This window comes from Macaca thibetana, chromosome 12, assembly GCF_024542745.1.
Source record: "Macaca thibetana thibetana isolate TM-01 chromosome 12, ASM2454274v1, whole genome shotgun sequence".
Classification (NCBI taxonomy): Eukaryota; Metazoa; Chordata; class Mammalia; order Primates; family Cercopithecidae; genus Macaca; species Macaca thibetana.
In genome coordinates this window covers 330,352-352,997 of record NC_065589.1, presented here as the reverse complement: position 1 = coordinate 352,997, position 22,646 = coordinate 330,352, and the positions used below count along the sequence as shown (strand labels likewise).

Sequence of the window (22,646 nt, the reverse complement as noted above, 5' to 3'; positions counted from 1 at the left end):
CTCTCGCGGCACTGCCCCCCATGGAGACACAAGTGTCCGTAGGTGCTGCAGTGCCCAGGGCACCCAGGCTCCACACCAGGCGTGACCTTGGCCCTTCCCTCCAGGTCCAGGGTCCTCCCGTTCACCTGCAGTGCCCGAATGCAGCCCAGGAAGCCTCTCTGCCTCGCGGCCGTGCCACCTGAAACAGAGGCACAGAGCACAGCCAGTGACCTCGCCCGGGGGCTTCATGGGATGTGTAAGCGTCGCGACTTTCAAAGGTTTTAGGAACAAACATAACTTTAGAAACATAAATTTGGGGAATCTCCAGGAACACTGAAAAATTATTCCTTTCTTGAGAAAAGTTGAGTTTGGTTCATTTTATTCTAAACGATTCCATCTTAATTAACCAAGGAATTATTTTTAAAGTAGTCTCATTAGAATGAAGGACAAAATTTAAGAAAACACCAATATTACAGCAATAACTGTAACGCAATGTAGTGTACATTGATACGATTAGCTGAAGTGTGAAATTTTTTTCACATCATTGAAAACAAGCTTCTGTGGATGTCTGACAAAGACAGAGTGACAAGGACTAGGTTTACTCTCCCACTTTAAAAACAACGTAAAAAGCAGCTAACCACACACAAAAAACAATAGTTCTGGAGACGCTGCACATGAGATGCAAATGTCAAGGATCCCTGGGAGACGAGGGGATAAAGATGGAAGCCACAGGCATCTGCCTGGAGGGGTTCCCAGGACAGAAGGGAGGTGGTGAGAGCCAGAGAGGCCAGCGGCACTCAGCATCTGAAAGACGGGTGGGGAGCAGGGAGCTGGGGAGCAGGGAGCTGGGGAGCAGAGGGGTGGGGAGGAGGGGTGGGGAGCAGACGGGTGGGGGGGAGCAGAGGGCTGGGGAGCAGGGGCTGGGGGAGCTGGGGAGCAGAGGGCTGGGGAGCAGAGGGGTGGGGAGCAGAGGGCTGGGCAGCAGAGGGGTGGGGAGCAGAGGGCTGGGGAGCAGGTGGGGAGCAGGGGCTGGGGAGCAGAGGGGTGGGGATCAGAGGGCTGGGGGGCAGAGGGGTGGGGGGCAGAGGGCTGTGGAGCAGAGGGCTGGGGAGCAGGGAGCTGGGGAGGAGGGCTGGGGAGCAGAGGGGTGGGGAGCAGAGGGCTGGGGAGCAGAGGGGTGGGGAGCAGAGGGGTGGGGAGCAGAGGGCTGGGGAGCAGAGGGGTGGGGAGCAGAGGGCTGGGGAGCAGAGGGCTGGGGAGCAGAGGGCTGGGGAGCAGAGGGGTGGGGAGCAGAGGGCTGGGGAGCAGAGGGCTGGGGAGCAGAGGGCTGGGGAGCAGAGGGCTGGGGGCCAGAGGGGTGGGGGGCAGAGAGCTGGGGAGCAGAGGGCTGGGGAGCAGAGGGGTGGGGAGCAGAGGGGTGGGGAGCAGACGGGTGGGGAGCAGAGGGCTGGGGAGCAGAGGGCTGGGTGGAGAAGAGTCCGGGCATCTGGAAGAGTCCACACCAGCACTGAGCTTAGCACTGGCTGACACATTCCACAAGAAAAACATCAGGGGCCAGGGACAGGGGGACTCAGAAGTTTAAAGGCAGCAGCCTCAGGGGATGCACTGGGCCATCTCCACAGCCACAGCAGAGATGAGCCACAGACTTCAGGGGCGCCTGGTATAGGACAGAACGAAGTTTTCTCTCAATAGTGAGAAACATTAATACTAAACTAATTGCTCTTCAGTCACACCTAAAAAAGCTTAAGAGCAAGACCACAAAAAACCAGGCTGTTTTCAAATACCTTCATTTCATTCCAGAAGATAGCTAAAAAATTTGCAAAGAGGTACACAAATATCTAGCATCCAGCAAGGTAAATTCACGAGGCCTAGTATCTGGTAAAGACAGACAGGTATATAAAGAAGCAGGGATGAAAGGCAAGTCCTGGGGAGAAAAATCAACCGATTGACACTTATCTAGAAATGGCACCCACGAGGGAATTCACAGAGACGAATATTTTAAAAAGCTATTATGACTAAGCTAGAGGAATAATTGAACATTTAGAGACGTGAAAGATATTTCAAAACCCAAATTGAACTTTCAGAGATAAAATCTATAATTTTTGAGAAGGAAAAACCACATCAAATGAGATTAAATATTAAACATTTCAGAAGAAAAGATTAGTGAACCTGAATACTTGGCAATGTAAAGTAGACAAAATGAATCACGGGGACCAACAGGCTGAAAACAATAGCAGAAAAGTAGAGATCGTCCATCAGATCTGGGGAGATTTTAAGCAGCCTAACGGATGCTAGTGGCAGCTCTCGAAAGGGGAGAAAAATATTATGGCTGAAAATTGTCTGAATTTGATTCAAGCTGTAAACCTACAGTCTATGAAACTCTCTGAAATGCAAACACAACAAACAGAAAGGAAATAAACTAAGGCCCATCACTAAAAAGTTGCTTAAAAGTTCACATACATAAAAAATAATAAAATGAGCCAGAGACCAAACATCAAAGACAAGGACCACAGGAGAAGGGAAGCCAAAGCCAGGCCACTGGGCGGTGTCTGCGGAGGATGGGAAGGAAGCCACTGCCCGCGTAGAATTCTTCACCATAAAGGCTGCTTCCAGAAGTAGACGTGAGAGAGGCTTTTTCAGATAACAAAACCCGAAAGAACTCCTCGCCAGCACATCTGCACCAGACAAATGCTACAGCAGAAGGACGGGTTACCCAGCGGAGAGCTGGGTCTTCACACACCGTGTGGGTAAATCAGAAAAACATTTCTGCATTATCGTTAAAATATAGTGGACTATTTGAAAATATTCACATTGTCTTTTTTTTTTTTTTTTTTTTTTTTTTGAGACGGAGTCTCACTCTGTCATCCAGGCTGGAGTGCAGTGGTGCAATCTTGGCTCACTACAAGCTCCACCTCCCAGGTTCACACTATTCTCCTGCCTCAGCCTCCCGAGTAGCTGGGACTACAGGCGCCGCCACCACGCCCTGCTAATTTTTTGTATTTTTAGTAGAGATGGGGTTTCACTGTTTTAGCCAGGATGGTCTCTATCTCCTGACCTCATGATCCACCTGCCTTGGCCTCCCAAAGTGCTGGGATTACAGGCGTGAGTCACCATGCCGGGCCACAGTGTCTTCTAAAGCACATGTCATGTAGAATCACGATATCTGACAACAAAAGCACAAAGGCAGGGGGAGGAGATAAAAATGCACAATTCTAGGTTTCTGTTGCTGTCCATGGAGTGCTAACAGGTCACCTGAAGTTGGACTCTAATATGTTAAAGACGACTATACACCCAAAACAACCAGTAATCTCTCCCACACACCCCTGAGCTACCACTAACAAGCCAGTGAAAGAGAGAAAATAGAATCCTATAAATTATTCCATCTAAACGAAAGCTGAAACAGAAACAGAAAAGGAACAGATGGGACAAATGGAAGATAAATAGTAAGTTGATAGATTTAAACTGAGTTGTGTGAAAAATCTTATTAAATATAAGTATAAACACAAGTGCAATTAAAAGACAGAAATAGATTGTTTAATAATACAATACTCCACTAAATGTTGCCTAAACAATACCCACTTTAAATATAAAGAACAAAGAGGTTACAAGTGAACAAGCTGAGAAAGATACACCGTGGTAGCACTAATTGAAAGGAAGCTATAGTGGTTATAGTTATTTCAGAAAAAGTCCATTTCAGGCTGGGTGCAGTGGCTCACGCCTGTAATCCCAGCACTTTGAGAGGCTGAAGTGGGTGGATTGCTTGAGCCCAGGAATTTGAGACCAGACTGGGCAACATGGCAAAACCCCATCTCTTCCAAAAATAGAAAAAAGCATTGGTGTGGTGGTGCATGCCTGTAGTCCCAGCTACTTGGGAGGCTGAGGCTGGAGGATCAATCCCTTGAGCCCAGGAGGTCAAGGCTGCAGTGAGAACAAGACCCCATCTCAAAGAAAAAAAAAAAATCTCATTTCAAATAAAGGAAATCCCTAGAAAATGTCCAAGTAGTTGGAAAATAAACACAACACTCATAAAGAACACATGTGCCAAAGAAGAAATCAAAAGGAAAATTAAAAGTATTTTGAATTGAATGAAAATTAAAATACAAGCTATGAATATTTGCAGGTTGCAACTATAGCAGTATTTAAGTGACAATAGTTAGCAGTATAGGTCTATATTAATACAGAAGAAAGGCTTCCAATCAATTGCCTCACCTTCTAATTTAAGAAAATAGAAAAAGAAGAGCAATAAAACCTAAAGAAAACAGAAAAAAAAATCAGAGTATTAATCAATGAACCAGAAAACATAAAAGTAGTAACCAATGAAACCACAAGCTGGTTCTTTGGAAATACCAGTAAAATTAATAAATGTCTATCAAGACTGATAAGGTGAGAGGGAGGGAAGGAGAGAGGGAGTTGGAGAGAGTGAGCGAGTGAGCCGGCAGATTACAGGGCTCATCAGTGGAGAAGGTGATAACACCTTAGTTTTAATCAGTATCACTAAAGGAATGTGAACATTTTATGCCAATAAATTTGACAAGTTGGCAGAAATGGAAGAATTCCTTGAAAGACTCAAACTACTAAAGTGCTATAAAGAGTAAATACACAGCCATAAAAGCTGTGTATCAATTAAAAAAATAAATTTATACTTGGAAACCTTCCCACCATTGAAACCAAGAACAGAGATGGTGTTAGTGTTGAATTCTACCAGATATTTAAGGAAGAAATAATTCTAATTGTACATAAAATCTTCTAGAAAAATATAAAGAAGGGGACTATCTCCCAACTTATTCTATGAGGGAGCATTACACTAATACCAAAACTAGACTGAGTATTAAAGGAAAAGAAAATTACACAGACATTCCTCATGAAAACAATACAAAAATTCTAAAAAGAATTTTAGCAAATCAGATCCAACAATATATATCAAAAAAGGATAATTCAGGCTGGGTACGGTGGCTCACACCTGTAATTCGGGTGTAAGCATTTGGGGAGGTCAAGGTGGGTGGATCACCTGAGGTCAGGAGTTCGAGACCAGCCTGGCCACCATGGTGAAACCATCTCTACTGAAAATATAAAAATTAGCTTGGTGTGGTGGCACACGTCTGTAATCCCAGCTACTCGGGAGGCTGAGGCATGAGAATCGCTTGAACCTGGGAGGTGGAGGTCGCAGTGAGCTGAGATGGTGCCACTGCACTTTAGCCTGGGTGACAAAGCAAGACTCTGTCTAAAAATAAATAAATAAATAAATAAAATAAAATAAAAAATAAAAAAAACAGAATATGCATCATGAGATCAAGTAGGTTTTATCTTAGTAATGAAAGTATTTTTCCTTTTTTAAATCAATAATATCTCAATATAATTCACCATGTTAATAAAATCATTTAAAAGAACAGACATCTGATTACACCAATGAGTGCAGAAAAAGCCTTTGATGGAATCCAGCGTCCACTCCTGATAAAGTCTCTCAGCTGGCTAAGAATAGAAGAGAGGCTCCTTAACCTGTGGTGAGGACATTGCCAATATTACGGCACTGGTGAGAGGCTGAGACCTGTGAGGTCAGGCAAAAATTCTGTTCTGAGCACACCTGTGCAATTTGTACTGGAGATTCAAGCCAGTGCCATAGGCAAGAAAATATGGGAACAAAGCATCCATCCTGGAAGGAAGAAGTAAAGCTGTCTTTATTTGTACATCCCATGATTTTCTATGCAGACCATTTGCTGGAATCTACAAACAAGCTACTAGAGGCAATAAGTAGATTTAGCAAATTTGTAATTAAAATCAAAACAGAAAAAAATCTGCTGTATTTGAAATGTCACTTACAGTGACATTAGAATATTAAATTATCAGGAATGCATCTAATTAAAAAGGTATAGAAATATTTTACATGTCAAACTAAAATATAGTATTGAGAAAAGAATTAAAGAACTAAAAGATACGCCATCTTCATGGAACAAATTATCAATATTGTTAAGAAGTTAATCTGCCCCCAAATTCACTCACAGATTCAACACAATTCCAATCAAAAGTCAAGTAAGGCTATTTTTTGCAGAATTTGACGAGGTGATTCTGCACTTCATGTGAGATGCCGTGGGTTCTGGGATAACAGGAACAACGTCACGAGCTTGCAGAGTGGGTGCGTAGTTTCCCAGTGGGTTCAGTGCCAGCCTGGCACATGCCGAAGCTACAGGCACAGAAGGCATATGTGAGTAGACTTCCCACTGTCTCATGGTGACTTTTGGTGGAAATTTACTTTTTCTTTGGTTGCCCATGAGGAAAAAATTTGCCGTAGTCCATTTATCCACTTAAAAAACAGAAATTGTGTGTCTTTTGACCAAGCAAAATGGAGGCATTGCATCCCTTATTTCGATTCTGCAATGGCTTCTCATTGCCTTAAGCTGACTATTCAATGGGCCGTGGGACTCGCAGGCCTTCTGCCCAGGGCCTTGCTCCCTTCCTGACACTGGGGCTTCTGAGGCTTTCTTCTGCTTTCCTTGGACTGTGCTCCTCCTGCCACACGAGGCTCCTGGTGCCCTGTCTGTGTCCGGCTCTATTTACAGGAGCCCAGCTGGGCTGAGGCTTCCTGGGCCCTTGGCCGGCCCTCAGCCAACCCTCCCTGGGAGTCCCAGCCTGCCCCTGGGCCTGGCCTTCCTGGTGCTGGAGCATCTGGTGCTGAGTGGCCAGGCCCAGGCACGTTTCCCCAGGTTCCTCTGCATCTGTGTCTCAGTGCTGGACACAGAGTGGCAGGTGGAAAGGGCAGCGTCTTCACAGTGTCAGGTGAAAGGCGAGTGTCCTCAGGGTGTCAGGTGGAAAGGAGAGTGTCCTCACAGCATCAGGTGGAAAGGCGAGTGTCCTCAGGGTGTCAGGTGGAAAGGAGAGTGTCAGGTGGAAAGGAGAGTGTCCTCAGGGTGTCAGGTGGAAAGGGGAGTGTCCTCACGGTGTCAGGTGGAAAGGAGAGTGTCCTCACGGTGTCAGGTGGAAAGGAGAGTGTCCTCACGGTGTCAGGTGGAAAGGAGAGTGTCCTCAGGGTGTCAGGTGGAAAGGCAAGTGTCCTCAGGGTGTCAGGTGGAAAGGCGGTCCTCAGGGTGTCAGGTGGAAAGGAGAGTGTCAGGTGGAGAGTGTCCTCAGGGTGTCAGGTGGAAAGGAGAGTGTCAGGTGGAAAGGAGAGTGTCCTCAGAGTGCTCTGCGTCTCCCCCAGCCTGTGGCCAGGTTTAATCACCTTTGTGTCCCCAGTGCCCTGAGTGTCGCCTGGACATGGTAAGAATGCAGTCACTGCAGGAAACATGGGCTGTGGTCTGTCTGTACCTGGAAATGGGCGCTCCTGGCTTCCCATGAACTCAGAAGGAGGAAGGGTGAGGCCACAGGGGGCTGGGCCAGGGCTGTGCAGGCAGCGTCTGGGAGGTGACCACCCTCCGCTCTCTCCCTCACATGGCCAAGTGGCGGCTCACACCAGCTGGGAGGAGGCACAGAGCCATCCCCGTTCATGTCTCTTCCATGTTTCTAGCTCGACAGAAGCTTGAGCACAACACGTGATATTGAGAACGCCTCTGTGAGGTCCAGGGTTGGGACCAACGAAGGAAGTGCCAAAAAGATGGGCCGTGCACAGGGTGGATGCAGGTGGCGGCCAGGCTGCTCCAGCCCAGAGCTTCAGAGAGGCCACTGGCAGGAGAAGACAAAACCTCACTGCTGTTCACAGGCTCAGCAGTTATGAAACAGGATTGGTGATTTAAAAACCAAATATACACACAGGTAGGTAACTTCATTCATAAATGATAACTCATTTTTATTTTATTTTTTTTACTTTTAAGAATTTAAGAGTCTCTAACCAAAGCTCTGACTTCATTTTCTCAAGATACGATACCTGGATGAACATATAAAGTTGAACATTTTTTTTTTTTTTTTTTTTTTGAGATTTCTTAGTTTAAGTAAAGGTTACATTTAATTTTAAATACTATTTTGGGACATGGAGTAGTAGGTAGTAGTATCTTTTCAAACATTTGGGGAGAGAGGCATTGCCGGCTGGAGTGGGCATCAGTGCTTCAGTCAAGATTTCATCTTTCTGGCAGGCTCTTTTATGGGGGTTAACGATATATGCTCCCAAGAGCTGGTTAGGAAAACATGCCCAGGGTGTCCGTGGCCCCAGGCCTAAGGGAAGGAAGCAGCTGGGACTTGACCCTCTTCCCGGAGACACCTGTCTATGGAAGCTGCCGGGATGAGCCGTGCAGCCCTGACTGGAGAAGGACGGTGGAGGTGAAAGCCCAGACCATGCGGGCCCTGCGTCTCCTCCATTTACACCCCAGCACTGCCTTGTAGGGGCAGCCCAGCCCCACAAAAGCACCTACGAGGGGAGGCGAGGGAAACCTTGAGGGGCCACTCAGTTCACGAGGCCGTGCTGTTAACCCTGGAGCGGGAGCAGGAGGGAAAACCCGGCCGGGTTGGTGGAGACCTGCGGCCACAAGAGCAAGTGCCATTTAATTATGCGGCGTCCACCACATTCAAGCCTCTCTTGTAGAGACAACGGGCATCTGACTTCTTAAAAACGACGTTGTTTTTCACATACATAATATTCTTCCTCACTGGCATTTGATGGCACAGAAGACGGCTTTCTAGAATTTGTTAACTATGGGCTTCGGATACTGTGTCCAGCCCCAGAAACCTCTTAAATTCGTATCCTATGTTAGAGACCCTGCTCTGGCCAGCACCGTCTATGAGATGCTGCTCTGCTGGGCCCACATCCTTCAGCTGCTGTGGGTCTCTGCTTCCAGCCAGAAGGTGGCAGGTCCTCAGCCCACTGTGGTGCCCAGAAAGGTCTGAATCTCCTCAAATGCAGCAGTGCCACACTATCCGGGGGGCCTGGATACCTGACACAGCCCAGTGAAATTGAGAATGTAATTTAAATAAAAATAGCGCTTATCTAAATAAGACAACTAGTGGTTTTTTTGATGAAACTCTTAGAGGTAACATCTCGTGACTTCTATCCCACACGAGGGTGAAACTTCCTCCGTTTCCTATTTTTATGCTACACGAGAAAACAGTTAACTTCCTATTTTTTCAGTGGTGTCTTATGTTTTTGAAGATGTTTCTTCTGTGTAGTCTGCGATAAATGCTATTGTTACAAAATAAAGCAACAGCCACTCTGAAAACACAGCACAGTCTTCGTGACGCCTGCGTGTGCCCCAGCTACAGAGGACAGCTCAGTGCAAGCAGGTAATGTTCCCGAGGAATTGGTATCTGAGGCACAAGGCACTGTGAGCTGTGACCCTCGCCCTTGCAAATAAGGACAATTTGAATTTCTCTGAGCATTGGTGCTACAGACATCTCACTCTAGACCAGATTCTGCCTCTGAAGTCGGGGCTGGCCGTCGAGGGGCTGCCGCAGTCTTCACGGCTGAAGCTGATAGCAGCTGTCTCAAATGCTGAGTGAGCCCAGGGCGAGCTGACCCCAGAAAGGTGGGCTGGGTGGCCCAGGAAGGGCCCTGGACACTCCTTTGGAGGGGAAGAGAGGCAGGTGCTGCCTGCACCCTGGGGAATGAGGTGGGAGGCAGCCGACCAGCTGTCCTCAGAAGCCCACCTCTCAGCCATCTTGTTCTCATTATCAAGAATATAATAAAGACATTGTAAATTTCCCTGAAGATAGACAAAAGTGCAAACGAGCAATACAGTCAAGAAAAGGTGGGACCTGTTTGGAAGACAGTGTTTGGTGAATCACTGAACCAGAAACCAAATTGCTCTGCTAGGTTTATCTGGAAATTGTGGCATTTTGTTTGCATTGAGGCAACCTTTTATTTTTTCTCATCAAAGTAGGTAAAATATTGAGTTACTGAAATCAAACCCAAATTTCTCTCATCTTATAAGAAATTATAAGATTATATAATTATAATTGAGAAATAAATGACATTTTGAGAAAAGCAACCCTTTCAAAAATGTGTGTTGTGCTCACTTAATTTCCCATAAATAATACCTGCAATTTTATTTGCATTAAACAACTGAGCCACAAACATAAGATTAAATTAAGGGATTCCATACAAATGTCTCCCAAAATGCATATACTGTGTGTGCGTGTATGTGTGTGTGTGAGAGTGCTTGCGGGTGTGAGAGAGCATGTGACTATGTGTATTTGTGAATGTGTGTGTGCCTGTGTGTGAATGTGTGTGTGCCTGTGTGTGTGTGCCTGTGTGTGAATGTGTATATATACTTCCATGTGTGCGTGCCTGTGTGCCTGTGTGCGTGAATGTGTGTATATACTTCCATGTGTGCGTGCCCGTGTGTGTGTGCATGTGTGCCTGTGTGTGTGAATGTGTGTATATACCTCCATGTGTGCGTGCCTGTGTGCGTGTGTGTGTGCCTGTGTGTGAATGTGTGTATATACTTCCATGTGTGCATGCCTGTGTGTGTGCGTGTGTGTGTGCCTGTGTGTGAATGTGTGTATATACTTCCATGTGTGCGTGCCCGTGTGTGTGTGCATGTGTGCCTGTGTGTGTGAATGTGTGTATATACCTCCATGTGTGCGTGCCTGTGTGCGTGTGTGTGTGCCTGTGTGTGAATGTGTGTATATACTTCCATGTGTGCATGCCTGTGTGTGTGCGTGTGTGTGTGCCTGTGTGTGAATGTGTGTATATACTTCCATGTGTGCGTGCCTGTGTGTGTGTCTGCGTGTGTGCCTGTGTGTGTGAATGTGTGTATATACTTCCGTGTGTGGGCATGGTGCATGTTCGTAACTACAACCGAAGTGCCCTGGAAGAGAATCACAGAGAGGAGCCCTGTACCTGGACACAGCAAAGTGCTCCATCCCCAGAGCTCCCTGAAAATGTCTTGGGTTTGATTACATTTGGGAATTCAGAAATTGAAAGACTTGACTCATTGGGAGGGTGTTTTAAAACATCAGGGACTGGCAGATGCGGCCAGTCTCTGACCTCACAGGCACTGGCTGTGCAGGGGCTTCCCTGCTTGCAGCAAATCTCTCCTGAACTCAGCTTTGGGAAGGCTGTGGACACCGGGCATGGTGGAAGCAGGTGCAGCTCCCGGGACCTGACGTGGGTGGCCACAGCCCAGAGCAGACTGCACTTGCCAGTTTGAGGACAGTTCCTGTCTGCTCCATTTTTCAGAGTAGAAAGGCCACTTCTATGGTTTTAATTGTGGTGCCAGGCTCAGGAGAGGAGATGTTGATGTGAGACCCAGTCTGAGATTTCGCGTTAAGGCAGAATTTACCACGAACTCACCAAATATAAAAACCAAGACAGCTGGCCGGGCGCGGTGGCTCACGCCTGTAGTCCCCCGCACTTGGCCGAGGTGGGCGGATCATGAGGTCAGGAGATCGAGACCATCCTGGCTAACACGGTGAAACCCTGTCTCTACTAAAAAATACAAAAAATTAGCCAGGCGTGATGGCAGGCACCTGTAGTCCCAGCTACTCGGGAGGCTGAGGCAGGAGAATGGCATAAACCCGGGAGGTGGAGCTTGCAGTGAGCAGAGATCGCACCACTGCACTCCAGCCTGGGCGACAGAGGGAGATTCCATTTCCAAAAAAAAAAAAAAAAAAGAAAAGAAAAGAAAAGAAAAGAAAAGAAAAAAAACCGAGACAGCTAAGTGGGGTTGACAGACTTTTCATCCTCAGAACACAGGGTCCCGGCGGCAGAGTCACCCTATGAATTTTCCGCATAGTATTGCAGAAATTGTGTTATTTTATTTATAGGTACTCATAACTTATACAACTATATATTACACACATTATTCAAATGTGGCCATACGATCTCAATTAGGGCATTCGGCACAGTGCCTAAGTATCTCTTTAATAGACTAAAATAGTTCAAAAAAGTAAAAAAATACACAGAAAATACTAAAATTAAACGTTTGTAAAATTAACAATAAGCTTTTTTTTTTTGACTAGCGAAAGCTTGTAGATGATTGCTTAAGCACAGAAATGTGTGGGGATCCTAAAAGTTCAAACATCCGCCTCACTGAGATTCCAGCAAGAGTCCGTGATTATTTTTCATTGATTGGAGTTCCTGATAAATAGCTTTTTTATTCTTTTGAAAATGCGGAGGAGTAGTCAGAGGGAGTAATCCTTCTGTCTACTTGAAGCCAAATGAGAATAAAATCATTTGTGGACAACACAACACAAAGCCAAAACCAACCAATAAGTCAGGATAGGAGGCCCCGAAACCAACCAGTAAACCAGGGTGGGAGACCCCAAAACCAACCCTTAAGCCAGGGTAGGAGGCCCCGAAACCAACCAGTGAGCCAGGGCAGGAGCCAGGGCCCCCACTCCAGGCTGCGGGGCAGTCACAGCAAATGGCTGCCGAGGGTCTGGCTTGCCTGGAAATGTGAGCAAGCGACGGGGTAGGGAAGGAGGTGGGGAGCAGGAGGAAGGTGAGTGGGCCGTGGCCACCTCCCTCCTGGTTTCCTTCTGGCCCCAGTATTGGGGCACCCAGGGGAGCACCTGCTGCAGCTTCCAGGCGGGCGTCCACCTCCAGGTAGAGACCAGTGGTTGGTAATGGCTGCCACACCATTCACTGGGCAGGACGCAGCCAGAGCAGAGTGCCCCGGAGCCGGTCCTGGATGAGCTCACCGCCGAGCACCCGGCCGGAAGTGGGGACGCGGCCCGGGGGATGAGCTCACCGCCGAGCACCCGGCCGGAAGTGGGGACGCGGCCCGGGGGATGAGCTCACCGCCGAGCACCCGGCCGGAAGTGGCGACGCGGCCCGGGGGATGAGCTCACCGCCGAGCACCCGGCCGGAAGTGGGGACGCGGCCCTGGGGATGAGCTCACCACAGAACACCAGGCCGGGTGTGAGGACGCGGCCCTGAGTGGTGCCTCAGCTGTCACCCAACCCCGCCTGCTCTCTGCTTCCTCTCCAGCTGTCTCTACAGCACCCGCGGGACTGGGAAGCCAGCAGCGCGGCTCGCACTCACCCACGAAGAGCTGGCTGTTGAGCTGCAAGAGCCTGTGTCCATCCTCGGGGGCCTGGCGGGTGCTGGGGGGCAGCAGGTCCACCTGCAGCAATGCCTCCTTCACGTTCCTCTCGGCTCGGACCAGGTGCCACCGGTTGTCACTGAGGGGAGTGGGCGACTGCACCGTGAGCTCGCAGGGCCCGTTTCCCACGTCGAACGAAAAGGCCACTTCTGCGGGGGCTGGAAACATCCCACAGGGAAGCAGTGTCGGCGACAGCCGAGGAGGGGCCTGAGCTTGGACCATGGGGAGGGCTCCCCGGTGGCAAGGGCGTGGGGCCCTCAGGCGGGGAGTCGACTTTTGGAGTCGGGTGAAAAGGCAAAGTTAACTTATGTATACGGGAAAATAAGCTCAGAATGTACAGTTCAGTTTACTAAGTAAGGAACTGGAAAGGTAATGACCTGTGGCAGAGAAACTAAACCACCTGGGTCTGTGGAGAATTTCGTCCTGAACCTCACACAGTTTGATGAGCAGGTTGGGGGCATTGGTCGTAACACGGCAGGTCTGTGCCACGAAGGGACTGGGAATTCAGGAACGCCTTGTGGACGCCCTGGTGGGACCCAACGCCCTGTTTGTACCCAGCTGAATGCAGACAGGTCCTGCCCACGGGCTGCCAGCTGTGCTGCCGCGGCACATGGCCGGTCTCTTTGACCAGCGGTGAGTGGAACTCACAGACCTGAGGGCTGGAAATGAACCAGTCGGGGTGGAGCTGATGACAGGGGCAGGGGGTGCTTCACACACAAAACCGCCCAAGAGCTTACAACAAAGTAACAAGTGCCCCGTAGAGCTTCCCAGACACTCACAGCGCAGCTCCAGGCTGATGAAGTCCGTGATCCCCAAGTTTTCCAGAAACACCCCAGAGGAAGCCGTCGTCTTGAAAAAGAATGACACATCAGCGCTGAGCTCTCCATGGAAGGTGGGGAAGTGAAGGTAGGAGGCCTCCGTGTGGAAAGACGCCGAGTTCCAGAAGGACCCTGACGGGAGAAGGGGGAGAAGGCAGCAAACCCGTGAGGCATGTCAAACGTTCGCTGCTGAGTGCAGCCGCAACCTAACAAGGCCGCGTTTGTGTTCTTTGTGACGTTTTCCTGAACATGAGGTCTGCGCGCAGAGTCGGCGGTTGATGAGAACCAGGAGGTGCGGGGCCCGCACGGCACAGGAAGGAATTCACCTTCGATGTATGAAGTGTCTTCACTCTGAACGCCTTACCCAGGCAAATCACTTCAATAATGTTCCACCATACTTTTATTATCAAAACATTGGTTTGTTCATCATTTGATATTTTAAGCACCTTTGTAAATTTAAGTTAAAGAAAATATCCTGCAGAAACCCCCTGAGCTGGCCACGCTCACCTTCCCACCCAGGCGTCCGGAACTTCTTCACACCCAGTCAGGGCCACCACCACGTGGCAGGAGCCCCGGCTCTCATCCAGGCCTGGGTGGTAATTCCTCCTCCAATGAGAAGATTCATCAGTGGAACCCTCGCCTCATGCTACGACTGTGTCTCACAACACACGCTTTTCATCCAACAATCTCCACGGCTCCTCAGAAAACTGGATTGGAAAATAACCACTTTTTTTATACTGGTTTCTGTTAGTGTAATTTCTTTTATTATTATTATTATTATTATTTCTTGAGACAGAGTCTTGCTCTGTCACCCAGGCTGGGGTGCAGTGGTGCGATCTCAGCTCATGGCAAGCTCCGCCTCCCACGTTCACACCATTCTTCTGCCTCAGCCTCCCCAGCAGCTGGGACTACAGGCGCCCACCACCACGCCCAGCTAATTTTTTTGTATTTTTAGTAGATACAGGGTTTCACCGTGTTAGCCAGAATGGTCTCGATCTCCGACCTTGTGATCTGCCCACCTTGGCCTCCCAAAGTGCTGGGATTACAGGCGTGAGCCACTGCGCCCAGCCTGTTAGTGTAATTTCATATCACTTATGATCAATGCAGAATAAATGGCTTAAAACATTTTAACAGTGCTCAAGTTGATAAAAGCATCTTCCCGAGTGATTAGCACATTAATGGAAATGGAATTCCAAAGGCATGTAATATAATCCTGTCATATGTAGTAGATTTAAATGACTGTCCATTCATGGTTTTTATCTGGACTTTCATTCCCTCTATTTTATCTGGTTGTCCACAGTTGCCGTTCTGAGGCAATGCCGTGAGCTTCTCTGGATTTAGCTTGACACTGGCTTTCGTGGAAGGCCTGTGGTGTGGTGTGGTGGTGAAGTGGGACCCAGCGGCTGTGCATGACCCTGAAGACTCAGCCAGGTACTGGCTATGCTGTCCTGGACTCCAAAGCTGCTGGTGTTGCCTCGAAAGTTCTGGGGCATCCATCGTAAGCATAGATCGTTATGCGAACAGCCCATTCCTTGTCACTCCCCAGACTTCATAACATCCTCACACCTAAATTACTTTTCCTGGAGAATGAGTTCATGCAGAGTGTCAGAAAAACAGCCACATCCCACTATCCATTCCCTCTGTTACCACGGGGAGGGAGACCCCACTTGCCTCTGCTCTGAGCAGGCGCAGATCCACGTTTGGTCCCATCTGGGGCCGAGGATGATGCTCCACTCATCCACCTCTCAGCTTCACCTGGAGGAACTCATATTAAGGAGTCCGTGCTCAGGTTTTCGGCAGCTCACATGCAGCCAGCTGCCCGTTTGCTGGGTTTCCGTTGAGAATTCTTTCTGAAGATGTTTCATTTTTCTCTGGAGCAGTCTCTGGTTAAATGAAGCTACAAGCACATTTCTTAACTTCTGTGTTACTGTTGTTCCTGGGCTTGGCCATAGTGAATGTGAATTAAGGTGATGCCTGGCACCCGGCTGGGATGTGAATTAAGGCGATGCCAGGCACCCGCCGGGAAACCCCACGTTTGTAGTCTCAGGCGAGTCCCTGGAGATGCCTCGAGATCATCACAGTGCTTTTAGTTGAACAATTGCAGAAAAAAAAAAATATGTGATTTAAGATGGCAGGAAAGACAGAAAATCAGGCCTATTCCCACCCTGGCCACTGTCAGGAGTGTCTGGGTTCCTTAAAATCCCAAAGTAGAGGAAATCGTGAAAGGATGTCTCTTATTTCATTTTAGCTTTGTGAGCGGGGGGCTCGTTTAGTCCAGTGGATGAGAATCTGCTCCACACGCTGCCCGTTTACACAAGGGCCACTCCAGGACAGAACCTTCGGCTCCCTGAGGGGCTGAACCTCACAGGAAGTTGGTCAGCTGGGAACCGGAAAAGCAAATGCGGCTGCCCCCACGCCGTTCCACACACACCTGGAGCCCTGGGGTCCTCTGCCCCGCGTACAGGTGGGCAGGAGAGGGTGCCGGAGGCTCTCTGGGGAGTGGCTCCAGGGTGTTCCTGGCAGGAGCCATGGCCTCTTGTGCTATACAGGGCTCAGGTGGAAGCACAGTGGGCCCAAGTCACCCACCAGGAAGGGCTCAGCACAACCACACGAGCCTCCGCGCAGCAGGGACTTGGTGACAGCCCTGCTCCAAGGTGACTTCCTGTGTGTGTGTGTAATGCAAAGGGTTACAGAACCCAAAAACAATTTCCATACCAGAGAGGGGGTGGAAGCTGCATTCACTTGTGTGTGTGTGTGTGTATGTGTGTGTGTGTAACCCAAAGGGTTACAAAATCCAAATACAATTTCCACAGCAGAGAGCGGGGTGGAAGCTGCATTCACTTGTGTGTGTGTGTGTGTGATGCAAAGGGTTACAGAACCCAAGTGCGAATTCCACAGCAGAGAGGTGGGTGGAAGCTGCATAGTGGAGATGTGGAAATAAACTCTACAGACACAGGGTCTAAGACGGGGCACCCAGGGACTGTGCACGTACAGTGTGGATGATGTCTGTGCATGTGTAGTGTGGATGACACACAGATGGTGTTCACCTTTTACACGAAGGGTGGATGTGTTGTGCGCATATTGTACATAACTTGGTGAACCTCCACTCACAAAGTTAAAATGAAACAAGAGACCTGCCTTCAATGTTTTTCTCCGATAGACATTGCCCATTCGGGAAAATAAGTTTTATTAGCCCTATGGGATTAAGGTTTATTTCATAAATATTTTCTTTTTTAAATTTCTATTTGATCTACAAATAAACCTTCCAAATAATAAATTAATTATTTTTTAAAAGGAAGAGAAAACTTGTTAAAAGGCAGGTGGCTTTATAAAGCAAGGATGCTTACTTCCAAGATCAAAGACACACACAATGTAACCATATGTTTCTTAAAACTAGGAATAGAAATTATAAAATTGCTGAGGTACTAACTTTTTCTTTTCAAATTTGCCTTTCTGATTATTTACAAAAATGAACTGGTAAGCCTGGCTTTTTAACAAAAAGAAAACACCAGGAGTGGTTATAATTTCCCTGTTGAGAGCACAGATACTCTTGATTTTAGACTTCAATGGTTCCTCTTTTGAAATTTGTAATGCTGTTTCCTAATGTTGGGGAAAATTATAGGAATCAAATATAAAGCAAAACAAAATGAAAATCATGCAATATGCTGGATATAATTACAGTTTTTGGTTGGTAGAACAGCTGGAAAGAGAACAAAGCTATTCATGAACATGTGCATAGAAAAGCCACCCTCGTCCGGAGACACGTGCAGCATGAAACTGTCAGGCCGACGGGGAGGGATCATTACTCTCAGAAGTCATCCCTGACGGCAGCGCTGAGGAGCCAGCTCAGCAGACACACGGCTGGGTCTTCTGTGCACACCTTTGCCTCCAGGTTAGAGGGTGGCGTTTCTGACATCAGCAGCTCGACACAGACTCCGGAGGCACAGGCCTGCGTCCATCACCTGCAGCAGAGCAGCACACACCGGGCCGTTCCTCTGTTCCACCACTGTTCATTCTCACAGCCACCAAGAATCAGCCGGTCACAAAGGAGTGGAAAGAAGCAACTCTGGACCCAAATTTCCGTCTGTGCTCCCGTGTGACCGGTGCAGGACGTGGCGTGGAGGGAGCCCCGGGCCTCTGTTCAATGTTCCTGTGGATTCCTTGGGCTGCCGCAGGCTCCTAGCCGACAGGTCCAGGGGCACCTCTGTCCTGCAATGTGGCCCGGCGGCACCGGTGCAACTGGGCACACTCTCTCCCTGCCCTGAGGCCCGCCGGGGTCCTCCTCAAAGCACCGCTGCTCAGAACTTCTGGCCCATCCCACACGCCCACTGCCCTCTGCCCTGGAGGGCTCTGCCCTTGGTCCTTCCCTTCCCCAGATACCCACTGCCCTCTGTTGCCTCCCCCTCCAGCCTCCCGAGTCCAACACCCCCCCTCTCTGCTCTGCCCATGCCCATCTTGGGCTTTGGAGCAGCTCACACCTGAGCTCTGCACACAGGTCCCAGGCTCTGCCACTCAGACCCAACCCTCAAGGCTGCCGGACTCATAAATCACATCCACTGCCCATTCAATCTTTCTGCTTTTATCTTCGGATCCAGCCCCAGTTCGATCCGTACCACCCGGCCTCTGTTGAAGCTGCTTCAGCTCAGACTGGGTCACAGCAACCCTCAGCCAGGCCCCACATGCTTGGTTCCTGCTGAGCAAGACTCTCTTCCTCGTGTGCTGGATGCTGGACCCCCCCGTCCTCCTCAATCCAGGCCTTCTCCCGGACGCAGCCTTCTGTGGAGCCCCCCCTTGCCCCTGCCCTTCCCTCCTCCCCGGTCCCTGGCACCGTCCTGTGGGTGTGGGGTGCACCTGTTCTCTTCCTCACTGTGGCCCCCCAGAGAGTGGTGCCACCATGGCCTCCCTGTTGCATCACTGGAGCCACTCACATATTGCTTCACTAAAGGACTTGGCAACGTTTCCTGTTTTCTTCAGCCACAGAAAATTCAGAATATGCCTTTCGTTTGGTTTTATAATGTGCCCTCCAACAAACCCTCCTGTGCTTCGCGGATCAAATGGAGAGAGGGAGGCAGGGAGGAAAGAAGAGGAGCGGGCAGGCAGGTGACCAAAAGAGAACAGTTCCAAGCAGAGCGAGGGATTCAGAATTTCAGACTGGGATGGATTCCTGGCCCTGGGCAGGTGGCCCCGGTGCAGCCCCAAAACCTTTTTGTGAGGGCAGGGTTGATCCCCTTCGCCCAAAGTGGTTTAGGCACAGCAGTGCCCGAGGGGAGAGAATCAAGGACAACGTTGTCTAAGGGGCAGCCTCCTCCGGGCTGCACGGCTGCACGCCCTGAATATTCATGCTCTCTGGGCAGCTAGGATTTCCCAGACAGCTGCTCCAGTCACGCAGAAGAAATGAAAGAGCCAATTCCAGCAGCTCAGCCATGGTTTTTCCTCCCACAGGACACTTAGAGGAAGGTTTTCCAATGCCAGGTAGCAGCAGGGCCGATGTTTACATTAAATTTAAAATGATCAGAATTCAAATGTCAAAGATTTATAATGGCTTTTCAGGTTAATCATCAAACTGAACATGAAAATAAAGTGTCTCTCTCCCGCTTGTGAAAGGTTGGTGCGGCGTACACACCTCTGGGGAAGGAAGGTGCCGTGATGGAGCCGGTTCACAGAACTTATCTCCCCGAAACACTGACCAAACAAAGAGCTATTCGTAAAAATGCAAAAGCACAGCGGATGACCAACAAAGCAGCTTTCAGGGGCTGCCCGAAACCCCGTGTGGCTCCCGCCTGATTTCCAGGCTGACATCTGGGCCTGTTCTGATGGCCGTGGGCTGCTTCTGGTGGCCAGTTCCAGCCTGTAAGGCGCTTACCCAGCACGGGCATCCTCCCTGCCAGGACCCACAGACTAAAAACCTAAGAGAGATGTGAACAGAAGAGACCCCAGTTCTCTCATGAATCATGCTGAGCTTGGAGCAGTGGAGGACTGCTCTGAGCCAGGCAATCAGAGAGAAACTAGTGAAAATCTTGGGGGAAAAGAATCTATGATCAACACAGGGCAGGCTGAGGGGTCACTGAGATGCGAGGATGGAGCCAGAGGCAGGGGCTGAGGGCACAGAGCAGGAGAGAGCAGCTGTCAAGGAGCGCCTATGACAGGCAGGTGCGTGGTGGTGCTTGTATGATCATCGATCACATCTGTTCTTCCAAACTCCTACAATCCTACAACAACACATCACAAATGTGTGCTAAGGTTTTAATTTAGAACAAATAATTGCTCTGTTTTTAAGTTCCAGTTAAGAACTTGGACCATAAAATGTCTGAGAAAGGTAAAAAAAAAAATGTGGGTGGTGAAGCCACTGAGGTGCGTCCGAAGTCACCAGATGTCTCAGAGGGAAGTGAGGTTGGGCGTGCAGTGCCTCACTGTGAGGAGGTGCTCACAGGGACTGGGGACTGGTCTCCACCTGGGAAGGTCCTGCTGCAAATGCATAGTGACCATGAAAGCTGCAATTACATTTAAAAATATTGCTTTAGGTTGCAAATATTGTGAGAAGATGAAATCACAGGAGCCACTGTTACAAAAGAGGGAGAGAGAGAGAGAGAGAGAGAGAGAGCGCTAGAGTTGCAGAAATCAAGAAGTGAAAAAGCGAAATGCACTTCGTTCGTTTGTTTCCAGCCAATGTTCTGATCCCGCCATCCGGGTAGTGAGAAGCCGAATGCATGCCTGGTTTCAGGCCCCAGTTCCCTGACCAAGCGATGGAGACAGGAGGCTGGGTCCGTGGACAGATGATGCCCGTGGAGTCTGCGGAAGCTTCTCTTGCAGGGCGTGCTGCACACACTCGCAGGGGCGTCTCCCTCAGCCGATGCCTGGGATGTTTCCAGCTGATGGGGAGGCTTCTCAGGGCTCCCCTTGCCTCTCCCGGTAACGCCTTAGACCAACCACTGAGTAACAGCCACGCGGCGTGCGTCACTTCCCTCATTTTAAAAAGGCGCATAACTCCTCGTTTTCCATCAACCCCCCCATGGAGGCGGTCTTTGCGCGGACAGGCGCTGTCAGGAGAGAGGTGTGGGCGCTACCTACCGTCTCCCTGGCACTGCAGTGGTCCCAGCTTGTAAGCTGCCTCCGAGCCTGGGCGGTCCGCGTCGGTGATGACGATCTGTGTGACTGGCAGGTGCTCACGGTGGGAAAGCACGCGCACGTCGCTCGTCCTGGGGGAAAAGACACCGCGTGACGCTGGGCAGGGCCAGGATTACCCAGCTCCACCTGCAGGGACATGCCAGGCCTGGAGGGGCCACCACCCAAATGCCAGGCCCAGTAACACCCTTGATGCGTCCTTTTGTCCACATGGGGACCACAGAGAAGGCAGGCAGCAGACTCTGAAGGTGGCCATCTGTCAGCCCGAGATCGCAGCTTCAGCAGAAATGAGTGGCAGATTGTGCTTCTAAATGTCGGAGTACGAATAAATACTGCTAAATAAATAATAAATAATAACAAATGCTGCACGGAATGCAGTGTTACGTGCCTTGTGGGCAACTAAGTGAGGGGGATTGTTAAGTATTAATAAAATATAGTAGTCTATGTAATACATCAATAAAAAACGACTTTCATTCAGATTTTTATTTTAATTATTATTATTTTAGAAAGCTACCTTGTGTTTGCTTTGTCCTTCTTTATTGACTTTTATAACTAAAAAAAAAAAAAACTGATTTGAAACCGAGTTGGGAATCCAGTGCAATGCAATACTCTCTAAACTTTAATCAGTGGGATGATCTGAGAGTGAGTGCTCGGTCAATACCTGTCCCTAGAGGTTTCTTCCAACCTGAACTGCCCACTCTCTCTTCCCACAGGTGACAGGTGTGATCCTTCCAGGGATGTTTGCGCACTCATTCCTGCTATGAATGGCTTTATAAAACTGAGTGTGTGCTGGAGATAAATGAGCGTCTCTAGGAGAAATGCAGAGACGGCTGGGATGGGACAGAGAGCCTGGCCCCGGCTGCCACCGCCTCCTCTCTGGCTGGTTTCCATATTTCCCAAATAAGGGCATTGTTTACGTTTTTGCTGCATCTTTGCTATTTTATGATGGACTTCACTTTCATGTGGATTTCTGATTTATAGACCATAGAGAATCTGATTTGAACCAGAAATACCCTGAATCCACAGGGAGAAATAAAGCCATTTCTACCGTTTAGATGCAGCCAATTCTGCCTCCATGTAGATTTGGAAGAAAGGGCCAAGGTGCTGAATGTGTGGCTATTCCTATTTTTTTATGCAACTAAAAGTTCCTCATTTAACAGAAAAAAATGTTATCACAGTTAACAAAATTAAGCATTTTATTTCAGATTAAGCTTAAAATTGTGGCTTAAATGTTTTATTTCAGATTAAACTTAAAATTGTCTTAAACATTTCCTCTTACATTATCAATAGTATGTCCGCTATATTTAGTGCATATACTGAGATACAAAGGAATAAAAATTAAAATATAAACAGTAAGACAGTGAAGGAACTGGATCATTTGCCAAATTTAACCTCAACAATCCACTGCTTTACTTAGTTAAGCTTCTACTTCTTTTTGGTAACAAGGAAGATACAACACAGATTTTCCAAGTCTATTAAAGCTTGATTTCGGAATACTAGAGAGCAGGCACCAGGAGCACGGCTTATGCGGAGTGTGAGGGGCCGGCCTGGGACGTCTCTGAGGTGGTGGAGAGCGGCCACATTAATCACTGTCTGACCGTCCGTCTCTGACAGCACAAACACCCAAGTCCCGGGAGGCCAGGAACACTCCTGGGAAATGCAGAGCTTGTGGTCATTCAAGGTCAAACCTTGAAGTTTTTAAGCATAACTTTGCAGAATGCATGCCTTTTATTAAGAGTTTAACGTCAGCAATGTATGTAGA

The 22,646-nt window shown here is 48.8% G+C and overlaps 2 protein-coding genes across 2 annotated transcripts in view; both read right to left on the bottom strand.

Moving 5' to 3' along the window:
- Positions 1-22,646, bottom strand: part of LOC126932803 (contactin-associated protein-like 4) — an 84,395-nt gene that overhangs the window by 19,256 nt on the left and 42,493 nt on the right. Inside the window, exons 7-9 of the mRNA XM_050751996.1 lie at positions 20,831-20,958; positions 13,724-13,894; positions 12,884-13,102 (exon numbers count right to left, since the gene is read on the bottom strand). Coding sequence (XP_050607953.1) covers positions 12,884-13,102; positions 13,724-13,894; positions 20,831-20,958 — 518 coding nt within the window. The remainder of the gene's footprint in view (positions 1-12,883; positions 13,103-13,723; positions 13,895-20,830; positions 20,959-22,646) is intronic.
- THAP4 (THAP domain containing 4) overlaps positions 1-22,646 on the bottom strand; it is a 691,437-nt gene that overhangs the window by 640,175 nt on the left and 28,616 nt on the right. The gene's annotated exons all lie outside the window — the stretch shown is intronic.